General features: G+C 40.6%; 1 protein-coding gene across 4 annotated transcripts; it reads left to right on the forward strand.

Annotated features, from left to right (window-relative positions):
* The first annotated feature begins 962 nt into the window (after positions 1 to 962).
* On the forward strand, positions 963 to 10,751 carry casp2 (caspase 2, apoptosis-related cysteine peptidase). 4 transcript variants are annotated; one of them, XM_073486196.1, is made up of 12 exons: positions 971 to 1,128; positions 1,664 to 1,827; positions 3,147 to 3,317; positions 3,483 to 3,557; positions 4,140 to 4,209; positions 4,656 to 4,747; positions 4,999 to 5,181; positions 5,998 to 6,126; positions 6,224 to 6,314; positions 7,435 to 7,635; positions 8,763 to 8,872; positions 8,995 to 10,751. In XM_073486196.1, the coding sequence occupies exons 2-12, from the start codon at positions 1,678 to 1,680 to the stop codon at positions 9,127 to 9,129; spliced, it is 1,407 nt and encodes a 468-aa protein (XP_073342297.1). In that variant the 5' UTR covers positions 971 to 1,128; positions 1,664 to 1,677; the 3' UTR covers positions 9,130 to 10,751. The 4 variants fall into 4 exon arrangements, with proteins under 4 accessions (XP_073342301.1, XP_073342297.1, XP_073342300.1 ...); XM_073486199.1 differs by having other exon boundaries at positions 1,005 to 1,128; positions 7,435 to 7,623; positions 8,995 to 9,220; XM_073486198.1 differs by having other exon boundaries at positions 1,028 to 1,115.
* Positions 10,752 to 11,554: the final 803 nt, after the last annotated feature.

The following is an 11,554-nucleotide window of genomic DNA, read 5'->3' on the forward strand; positions in this document are numbered from 1 at the left end:
TTTCATAAACAAACACATTTTGGATAAAACATTATACCACTTTGAAAATGACACAAATAAAGCTGGTACATACTTTGTTTTTGCTTTCTCTCTCCATCTGCTGCTTTTCGTTCAAAATTCCCCCTTTTACACTTTTAGTTTTTACTTGTAACTTTTTGTGTCTCCTCTACCAGCAGCAGACCCTCTCTGCTGCAACTTACTTCACTGTTTGCTTCCATTTCCTGTGATGTCTGTATTTAAACTTGTTCTTGATCGTTTCTAAAGCAGATATTTAAGGTTTCAAACACACACAATTAACATTTCGAAAAATCCAATGCGTTTGAACAGAAAAATATTAGAGCTGAATTTGTCACAATTGTATTATTATACATATCACTGGATCGTTATTACTGATAATTACTGATTAATGTGTAGGCATTGTTTTAATGGTGGAGCTCATTTGAACTACTTTCTATTATGTTGGGTAGTTTAATCTGTAATAATGTAACAACAAATATATCTGTCAAATAGCTGAATTTAAATGCACAATATCTATCTGAATTAGAAGTATAAAATAACATAAAATAGAAGTACTGGAGTAAAGTACCCCAAATTCTTTAAGTATTTGAATAAATTGTCATGTTGCATTCCAACACTGTTAATTATATATGTTAATTAAATGTTTTTGAACATTGATCATCATGAATGGAAATCTGTTTATGTTGACTCCCACTCTATTAGATCTATACAGTTAACTCTTTGTTCCCATCTTCAAAGCGCTCCTTATCAATTGGCTACTTATTTACAGACCACAGATTCAAATTCAAAATGCCCTTCAATCCACTATTTACAGTAGTTTCACTTTGGGTGGCGCCTGTCCGAAAGAGACCAGGTGATTGGAGGCTTGGAACGCCAGTCAAGATTTCTTCTGCTCTCATTGGCCGGAATCCAAAACAACGACTTGTGCAGCCCCGCCCCCTCCCATAGCAGCAGTGCATACCCCGCGGAAGTTGGTTTGTGGAGTGAGTACGGGATGTTGTCAATTTGTGTGAAATAGTGTGAAACGCGTCGACATTTCTCCGTAGTTTTTCTGGGCGGTTTGGCGTTGTGTTGCAGAAACAGAGGAACGGCGATAAGTAGGTTTGAAAGGTATTATAAATCGCTCACTTAAATGCAAGGGAGGAAAGAAAAAGGCAAACCGAAGTAAGCTAGCTAGCTAGTTAGCATTGGTAATTAGCCATCAACGTGTAACTGTAGTTAAATGTATTTTAACTTTGGTCTCGTGCACGACGCTTTGTTAAAATGATTAAAACGGAACTGTACATTTAATCAGTGTCTTCGCAGAAGCATTGATTAACCGTTTCTTTGTATACACCTGCGTTGTTCAGCAAGCATTGATTGTGTTTGTACTTTAAATGGCTTCATGATAACCTTGATTCATAAGTATTTTGATGTATAACGTTAACTATTTAGCGACATTTCCGATTAAGAAAGCCCAGCAACAGTGAAGTGCAATACTGCCTCGTTGCTGCCTGAAGAAAGAAATTAAAACGACAACACAGTCTTGTTGTGACTTGAGACAGCTGAAGTTGATGACAGTACCTGTCAGTTCGTTGTACTGTGGTTGAACCTCCATGTTATAGTTATGGAGGTTCATGCGTCTTGTTATCTGTCCCATTCCCAGGCTGTTGGAGCAAAATGTTGGAGTGCGGCATGCTGGAGCAGGACAGACGGGCTCTGCGGAGACGCTCTGCCATTCTCTGCAAGCAGCTGGTGGTGGACGCGCTGCTCATTCAGTCCTTACAGGCGGACGAAGTCCTAACAGAGAGCATGGCAGAGAGCATCATGGTATGTTAACAATAAGGATATGCGGATGTGGTTTCATTTAGGACTAAAAGTTTGTAGTGAGCCATGGTTGTATTTAGGTAATAAGCAGTCTGACTGTCATCGATCAATCAGCTGATTGTCAAGAAAGAATAATATCAGTTTACTGTTAACAGATGTTGAACTGTAACTTATGCCAGCTGCCTACATCTTGTATGTTAGATACCTGCTTAAATTGATGTCTACAAGGGTGGGAATCACAGAGATTCACGATGCGATTGCTGACGATAGTATCACGATACAGTTACTGAAGTATACAAAATACTAATAAAAAGGCAAAGTGCAGGACTTACTGTATGTATTTGACATGAACTGAGATGAAACAATGTATAAAAGCTGGCATAAGGCCAAACTGACAGAAAGCAGAACAATTCTGGAGTTATGAATGAGGAATGATACAACTATGGCTCTAAACTTACTAAACTAAAATCTTTTCAATCCCTGTAAAATAAGTTTATAGAATTTCACACCACAGAGTCATCAAATAGTGACTCTGGTAAGTCAAACTGGCAGAGGAATCTGTGCAGAGCGTCTGCATGTTTTAATAAATATTTGGCACCAGTGTATTGATCATTGTATCGCAAGAGGAAGCGATACCATATGTTGCTGTATCAATATTTAGCTCCACCCCTAGTCGATAGGTACTGTACAGTCAAGTTCAGGCCGGTAGGTTCAACACTCTGGGAGTCAAAACACCTTACAGGTCCCATGATAACTCTGTGGGTTCAAAATATGATTATAGGGAACTTTTAAAAGCTTATATATTTCATAAAACACAAGATACTTAAACTTCTCTCAGCCTTTAATCATATTTTAAATTAAAGACACAGAACAATTTGCCATTCATTTTTACACTAAGGATTTAACATTTTAAAGTCAAGAGTTACATGTAGACATTGCTTATTTTTAAGCGTTACTAGCCAAACAGGTTAGAAATTGCTGGGTTATTCCCAGCAGTAAGTAAAGTAAGAGGTGAATTTGAGATTAGTCTCATATGAATTAACATGGCTAAATTTACAAAAAGCCCAAATTGCCAACAATGAAGCATTCAGTTTTTAAACTATTCCATGTAAATGCATTGGTGTCTCCCTGGCTGATATTACTGATTACCACCTGGGATTCGTCCTGAAACAACCAGCGTCTGAGTGAACACTGTTTTATTGTTGAGACAGATTATGGTGGCACTCTACTGTGGAGAGTCAACAGTAGTAAATCAAATGTACAATTAGATTTAATCTTTGTCAGTGATCATAATTTTTCTGATCTGATCTCTTCTTCTCTAGGCTGAACAAACATCTCAGAAACGAAGCTGGCGCTTACTACTACTTTTACCAAAGCGAGGGCCGAAAGCCTTTAGCAGCTTCTGCTCAGCTCTGCAAGAAACTGAGCAGCAGCACCTGTGTGATCTGCTCACACAATCACCAGAAAAAGATGGCAGAGAGACACATGTAGAGGTGAGTGTGCAGTTAATCAAACATCACCACACACACACACACACACACACACACACACACACACACACACACACACACACACAGAGAACAGAACAGAAAGCTACAGTATACACAGCAGATTATTACCAGACTTGGTGCAGTTCTTAGACTGTTTTCTGCTCATAGAGTATTCAGCCTGAGGAAGAGCCAGAGGGAGAGGGAGGGCGACTAGTCATGCACGCAACTGAAAAGATGAGAAAGGTAAGGAGAGTGCTTATAATCCCTCAACCAGAATTACCACAGTCATTGTCCCTTTTAGAGACTTTGGTGAAACAAAAGCTATCTGGACACTTTTTTTATCAGTTCTTTTTAAGGAGGCTTCATAATTGTCAGCTCAATTGTAAATGCTCACAGTTCACTGAAAAAGTCACACATCTCAGATAATTGTCTGCTCCAGTTACATGGTTGTCTGCAGACATCCTCAGTAGACAGAGAAGAAAAGAGCGAGGTGAGCAGCACCTCATCATGCCCAGGCCAAGCCTCAGATGGTCCCAGTCAGGGAGAGGGACACAGGACAAAGAAAAGAGGAAGAGATAAGCAGACAGATGTGAGGCACACAAACCGCATACGTCTTTTGTTACACAGCCACATGGCCTGCTGAGGTAGTCACACAACAGGCAGGAGATTCTTTGATAGTTATGATTCTAATTCACACATTCCCTCAACAAATAACAGCTGCTGCTGAAAACAAAGAACGAAATCCTTCATTATCTATCTTCAGTTGTTTGTGTTAGGCAGCTGATGTTTTGTCATAAATCATTAATGCATGATTTTGAATTTCAGAGGTTTGTGGGCTCTTCTCTTCCACTTTCTACGCAAGAAGGAATCGCTGCCAAGAGAGCAAGGACACATGGTGAGTGGCATTGTAGTGTGGCCTGCATTCAGGGTAAAATGGATTTCTCTTGTTGTCAATATTTTTCTGTTTCCGTGGAGACAAGGGGTGTTGTCGAGAGAAGTGTTTATCTCCTGTCCAGTTTAAACAGACAGGTAATTGAATATACTTCAACACAAAACAATACCCTCAGCAGCTGGAGAGAGTTCAGTCTGTGTGAATTGTTTATTATATAATCGTATCACTGAGAGAAGTGTAGGAGTGTAGCTGCTCTAGTATTTGGCTTCTGTCTGTACCTACAAGTGCCACGCCCCAAGAGTGACTCATTCACAGCATTGTAGTACAAAGTTTATTGTCGCACAATGGCTGGTGGGAGCATGCAGTGATGTGAATACTTTGCATCAGCAATTCATCTTGTATCAAGCAGAGTTTAACATTGTGGTTCTGTGTGTGTGTGTGTGTGGCAGAGTCCATGGAGTTTAGTCTGGATGCTGACAGTCCCATTAACACTCCTGTGCTCCCGTGCACACCTGACTTTTACCTCTCTCACTGCCAGCAGGTAAAATACTTCTCTGTCAGCTCAGCAGGTTTGCAGCAACAAACTAGGTTATGTTTTATCTGTGATCTTTTGAGAAATACTTCAGTGTCTTCATATCACCTATCTAGATATGAGTTGATGTAGAGCATTAAATGCAGTAAAATGTAGTGATTAGGAATTATATTAATAAATACTAATAGTACAGTAATAATGGTATAATGTAATGTATGCAAACAAGGTATTAAAACCCTTTTTCTCTTCTTCCACTCCAGTCTTACAGAATGAATTCATCCCCTCGTGGTTTTGCTTTGGTGATCAGTAACGTGACCTTTGATCCTTGTGCTGCGCCTGACCTTGACCCGAGGAAGGGAGGTGAGGTGGATGACGAGGTCCTCAGGAAGGTCTTCACAGAGCTGGACTACCTGGTTACAGTCCACAGAGACCTCACTGCTCAGGTAGCACACACTCACACTTTGTATTTACAGAGGGTTTGAAACGCAAAAAAAATATCCATTTTATTTAGTTGACAAAGCTAGAAAAAGCAAGTTGTAGAAGTGGGAGGGGCAACCTTTTGACCTTGAATCATTTTCAGAAAATTACCTAGCCAGCGCTTGTTGAAGAGGGGCTTTCAAATAAGATTTGTTTGGCAGGTTTGTTTCGCTCACTCCCCATTTTCAGTGCCGTTCAGTGTGTTATCACAAAGAAAACACATTTAACATCTCAGTCATTTAGCGTATTCCAAGAAAAGAAAAGAGGAATGAATAAACATGTTCTACAGCCTTAATTCCAAACAATTTGTAAATCAAATAAAACAGTGTGATAACTTGCTAATCCTGTTCGACTTATACTCAATTAAAAACAGTACAAAGACAATATATTGAATAATTTTACCTCTGATTTTGATGCCAGCAACATGTTTCAAACAAGTTGAGGGATTTGGAATGCTCCAAAAACACCTGTTTGGAACATTCCACAGGTAAACAGGTTTCACTTTGTGAAACACGATTGTTTACAGGATGTTACTACATGGGCTCAGGAAGACTGTAAAACCATTGTCTTAAACACAGTTTGCAAATGATTGCGTGCTGTTTTTATTATTGTTTTACACAGCGTCCCAACTTTTTTGGAATTAGGGTCGTATATAACCACATGGTTCCCTTACCAACCTCTTCAGTATAAAATAGCAACTTGCAAACAAAGACTTGGAAAGCCTCGGACACTTGCTCATCTGTGTTAACTGCAGGTTTCCTGACTCCTCATTCTTTGTGTAGGGCATGAGGACGTGTATTGAGAAATTTTGTCGACGACCAGAACACCGGACAGTGGACAGCTGTGTGGTGTGTCTGCTCTCCCACGGAGTGGAAGGAGCTATATATGGCACAGATGGACAGCTCCTGCAGGTGTGTTTTGGGTGATAGTTTTCTGCCTTGATGTATGTAATGCCATTCAAGGGTAAAGATGAGACACCTAATTTGTGTGTCACTTAATCAATTTCAGCTGGACTGGGTGTTTGAGGCCTTTGACAATTCGCATTGTCCGCTGCTACAGAACAAGCCGAAGATGTTTTTCATCCAGGCCTGCAGAGGAGGTAAGGGTCTCTGTGACTAGCATAACACACCCGAAACTTCAAGGCTGTCTTATTAAATATATTTTCCTAATTCATTTACATGGGGGAGACTCATTGACATGTAAATGAATTAGGAAAATATATTTATCAATATCTGCAAACCTGTATAGACTTCTTAAAATAGCTAGTCAATATGCTAAACTATATATAAATAAATTAAACAGTTGATTTAGGTTCCATCATCCTTTACTGAGTGTTTGGACTTACCCGAGTATATTATTGTTAAAATGGCTTAGAATGTGTGCTAGACTACCCTTTGTTTAATTGGCAGGATCTGTGCACATAATAAAACCTTTTACTGTAAGATTGAGAGAAAAAAAGCAGAAGCCAGCCTGTCCCTCCACATGTCCAGATGTTGTCTGCTGTCACCTTCCTAGCTACTGGGGCAGGTAACCCGGGTGACAGCATCACAGCTATCCATCAGCACCACAGCTCCAGCTGGTCAGAATTCAATGTTCTGTTGTAGACTTAAGCAAAATTGAATTCAAAGTAGTACAATAATAGTCCATAAACATGTACTTAATCTGTGACTAATCAGGCTCCCAGCTAATTAGTCAGTCTCTGTGATGGAGGTTATGATCTGACTACATGGCTGATGATGCCCCTGACAAATCCACAGACCCCTCAGGAGCAATCTTAATTACTGTCACACGCTCCCTCGCTCCACCACAGGTGTGCTGATGAAAGGCCATTAGATGAAGTTGGCCTCTGCTTCTGCAAATAGCTTCAGTCAAAACGAATAATTAATCTGTTCCAGTATTCATGAAAATCCTGCCAAAAATTATGCAGGTTAACGATTTGGTTTCCAAATTAATGAAAAAGGTGCTGAATGGAAAAAACTGAGGCTTTTTAACAGGCTGAGGCTCTTTCAGATATTACTTCAAGAATCAAGGCTGCAGTCCAAGCCCCCTTAAATCTGTGTTCAAAACAAATCAATGTTTTTCAGACTGTAGTCTTGCTCCTTTTTTATAGTTGAAGTAGAACAAATCCAAGCTCAAGTGCTTCAGCTCTGGTTTTTCAACCAGATGTTAAGAAGACTGATGGATGTTTGAGGTTAATTTGAAACTGCCTTGTCTTCCAGAGGAGATGGACTGTGGCGTGGAGCAGATAGATGGGCCAGCAAGGACCTGCTCACCCAGCTGTGAACAGCGGGATGCTGGCAGGGAAGGACAGGGGGATGCAGACTCCAGACAGAGAGGGGACATGGGCCGGCCCAGAATTAAACTGCCCCAGCGGTCTGACATGATCTGTGGCTACGCATCTCTCAAAGGTCAGAGAATTAGTAAGTTTGTCTCTTTTGCTATTATGGGGTGGACTATTTAACTGAAGTGTAAAAGATTTGTGCAAAGGAATGTGTGGGGAAATGAATGCAGCAGTAGAGATGTGAGGTAGCAGCATTTTAACCAGCAAAAACAAATCAGTGTGTGGACCACCTGTCTTTTTCCAATGCTGTATCCAACTGTGGCTTAATGTGCATGCAGCTTTTCCAACAAATAACTGCAGCAAAACCAAAATGGATCATAGTAGTGACTTTAAAGTGGAAGTCCACTGATTTTACACATAAGCACAATACTAGTGCATATGCGAATGCTTGTTTCAGTCATTTTTAAGTGAAAATGTCAAACATTTGCTGGTTCCAGCCTCTTAAAGGATTTCCTGCCTTTCTTTGTCATTTATGATTTAAATAAAGAGTCTTTGGGTTTTGGACTGTCGGTTGGATAAAAGAAGCAATTTAAAGATGCAACTTTGGGCTCTGGGGAATTGTGATGGGCATTTTTATTTATTTATTTTTTCTATTAGAGCCCAACCGATATATTGGTTTGCCAATATTGGCCTATCACAGATGTATCATATCAGCCTTTATGTTTTCGCTTTATCGTTATTGGCAACAGCCCAAAAAATTGAGTATCGGTCAGGCTCTTCATTTTCAAGCTCCTCGTCTTTGCTTGAAGCTAATGTCTCAGGAATACATTTGCAGTTTCAAGCACAGCACGCCTGAATCTCCTGCTGTAATGTTAGGGATGTGTTTGACCAGAACAGATGTCTCTGGTTCTTCTGCATCAATTTTCATACTTTGTATGAAATTTTTGTAGTGGTTCTGACTACATTATAGAAGTGCAGTGCTAAATCAGTGGAGTACTCTCTCTCAGCATAAGAACAAAAGTGTTGGGGGTTAAAATTGTATTGGTCAGTTAAGTTTTCTTTGACCTCTACCATCACCCACTTTGGTTTGAGTGCACTTTGACTACTTTTCCACAACAGTTATCTCAGCGTTAGATGTTAACATTGTTTTGTGACTCACAGTTTCTGTTTCCAGTTATGTAAATACCAGACACCACCTTAGCTCTGTCTCCCTGCATCTCATCTTGCTGTATTAAGCTTTTATTGTTTGATCTCTACCTCCTCAAGGCACAGCAGCCATGCGTAACACCAAGAGAGGATCCTGGTTCATTCAAGAAATCAACACAGCGCTACGCCTCCATGCCAGAGACAAACACCTTGCAGACATCCTGGTGCAGGTGAGCAAATATCCTATACTTACTTATACTGCATTCACAGTGCTATCTATCTATTTATTTATTTAGTTGATTTCTTTAAAACATTACTGTAATCCTCCTGTCTTTTGTTTCTCTGTCTCCAGGTCAACGGGCGTATTAAGGAGCGGGAGGGTTATGCTCCCGGCACAGCTCACCATCGCTGCAAAGAGATGTCGGAGTTCACCAGCTCATTGTGCAAAGACCTCTTCCTTTTCCCCAAGTACCAGCACCAGTATTGATTTGCAAATATGCACATACACCGATTAAAAACAAACACAGACCATTCCTTGCATTGAGGCCTCTCAATGAAGGGCGCACAACTGCTCATTCCACTCCAATCACTGCCACACACTCAAACATTCCCCTGTTACAACCTCACATCCAAACAGAGGATTTATTCATAAATTTTTTCTATGTAAATACTGCCTCCTCAAACCCACAGACATGCCCGCATACACGCAAATTTTGGAAAGGAAGAAGGAGCGAGCTTATGGTAATCTACATGTACTCATGTATCTGTATGTCTGTGTCTATGCCAGTTAGAGGGTTTAGATGTTAATCCTTTGTAGTCAAAAACAGAATAGTATTTTTTTGTTTTCCTACTGCACAGCTACTTTGAGGTTTCACTCGCTTTTTAAAATGTATTTTGTACACAGATCTATTTTTGTGGCTTTATTTTGTATGAAATTGTTTTTATAAGGATTTTTAAGCCCATTCCTTTTTTTGTATATAATGTTTTGTTATGATTTGTGTCCATCTCTTGATTTTAGTATAGTGACAGGCAGGGGGCAGCACAGCAGAGACAAATGCATTTCATCCATATGATTCATATCTCCTGCAATTTAAAATGAAATTTACTGTCATAATTACAGACAGCTTTTATTTTAATTATAGTCAGTTACCGTGATGAATCTTTGCAGCTTCTCATGAGTGAAGTTCACATTTTTTTCTCACAGTTTGCCTTATGAAGAGCAAAGACACCTACAGGGCAGCTTCAAATAAAGATCCTGCATTGTTTCAGTTTTATTCCACTTTTATTTGTAAAATTCAGGAAATTTTAGCTTTTTAACCTTAAATATCCTGAAGGCACTCAGTGTAAATTTCATTCCATATCAGCTATGTTACTGTGTGTGTCCTCGTGTCCTGGTGGTGGGCTGCCAGGGGAATGTGGTGCTACTTGTGGGGTCATACACCTAAAGTATGAACTCTGACCTTTACGCTAACTCTGACTGCTAATAGTGTTTCTCTCTACGTGGGAGGTGCACATTTACATTTTTACTGTATCTGATACAGTAAGGATAAAAGATGTATTTCCTATGTCTTCCATAAACGATATGCAATTTTCTCCAGCAGCCTGTGCCATGTGACGACGATCTGTTAAATGAATTTATGACCATGGAACTCTTACAGTATATTGTATCGCTTTGGCAACCCCACACACAGAGAAATCAATTTCTCAAGGCTGTGTGAGCATTGATGTTTCCCAGAAAGGCCCTGACCAGGCAAAGTGTGTTTAGTTACAAGAGTGTTGTAATGAAGAAAACAGAATATGTGGTCGAAACAGTATTGATTGTTAACCATCTGTAAACAAAGATGCCTTTAAGCTGTGTGTGAGGTGCTTGTAGGAGAGTTGACCCTGGTCTGGAAGGTGCTCACTCCTCTAATCCTTTGTTTTTTGTAATGAGGAAATATGATTTAATATATGAAAACTTTGGAGTGCTATAAAAGGGTAACTCTCCTGCAAGGTGAGACGCTTGCTGTTTGCTGCCAAGTGTTGGGGGGCTGAGAGGGATTTTATTTCTGTCAAATGACTGCCAAATGTTCTATACAATAAACTGGCCATGTGTTTTAAACAAGACAAGCTTTTGGTTGTTTTCTTACAGCTGCATGTGCATATGTTTGGTTTAAGCTGAATCCTGCACAGAGAGTGTGCAGCCTCTGCACGAATGTTGCTCCTGTGCATGCTCCACTTTATTTGATCCTCCTTGTTGCTGTGTTTGTGTGTGTTGTTCCCGGCGTACAGCTTGTCCTCTCCGTTCTCAGGTATAGTATAACTGGCTCCCCACTATTTCGCTGCGCTCAGGTCTCTCCATGCTGTGACTGGGACGTATGTATCTCTCACACTGCCCGCCGCCCAGTGATAATGTTCTTAGTGTATCAGATAGAGGCCCGGCCAGCTGTCCACAGTCATTCTCCCTTGACACACACATATACACACACGCCGGCGGTCGGAGTAACACATTTCTCGCTGGCCTCCGGTGTAGCTGTGAGATTAGGCTGTTATGCGCTGGCGTGTGGACCACAAAGCAGGGCGGGGTTAAGGGGGATCTACGTGTGTCTGTGTGTCTTTGTGGTTGTCATAATGGCCGCCAGTCTCATCAGCCTGAGAGGAGGAACCAGAGGACGAGTTAGAGACATTTAGATTAACTTGTCTGCATGGGATGTTGTTCCTCCGGGGGTGTGGAGAGGTGGTGGTCTAACCAGAAGGCCTGTGAGCTTTTCAGCGAATGATGTGTGGCGTTTTTACGCTTAGCTTCCTTCCTGTGTAGCTCCTCTAGATATCTGAACCTGCTGAGGAGGTTAAGCAATATGGAGATCACTTTACCATGCTCCACAGCGGTTTCTGGGAGGGTGCATTCGGTGTGATTTTTTTTTTTCCTGTGA

Source organism: Pagrus major, chromosome 17 (genome assembly GCF_040436345.1).
Source record: "Pagrus major chromosome 17, Pma_NU_1.0".
Classification (NCBI taxonomy): domain Eukaryota; kingdom Metazoa; phylum Chordata; class Actinopteri; order Spariformes; family Sparidae; genus Pagrus; species Pagrus major.

Bases quoted from the DNA above. Each gene is read 5' to 3' on its own strand.
- casp2 (XM_073486196.1), top strand. From the start codon at position 1,678: ATGTTGGAGTGCGGCATGCTGGAGCAGGACAGACGGGCTCTGCGGAGA. The intron at 1,828-3,146 runs GTATGTTAACAA...CTTCTTCTCTAG, and splicing joins GCATGGCAGAGAGCATCATG to GCTGAACAAACATCTCAGAA. The intron at 5,182-5,997 runs GTAGCACACACT...TTCTTTGTGTAG, and splicing joins ACAGAGACCTCACTGCTCAG to GGCATGAGGACGTGTATTGA.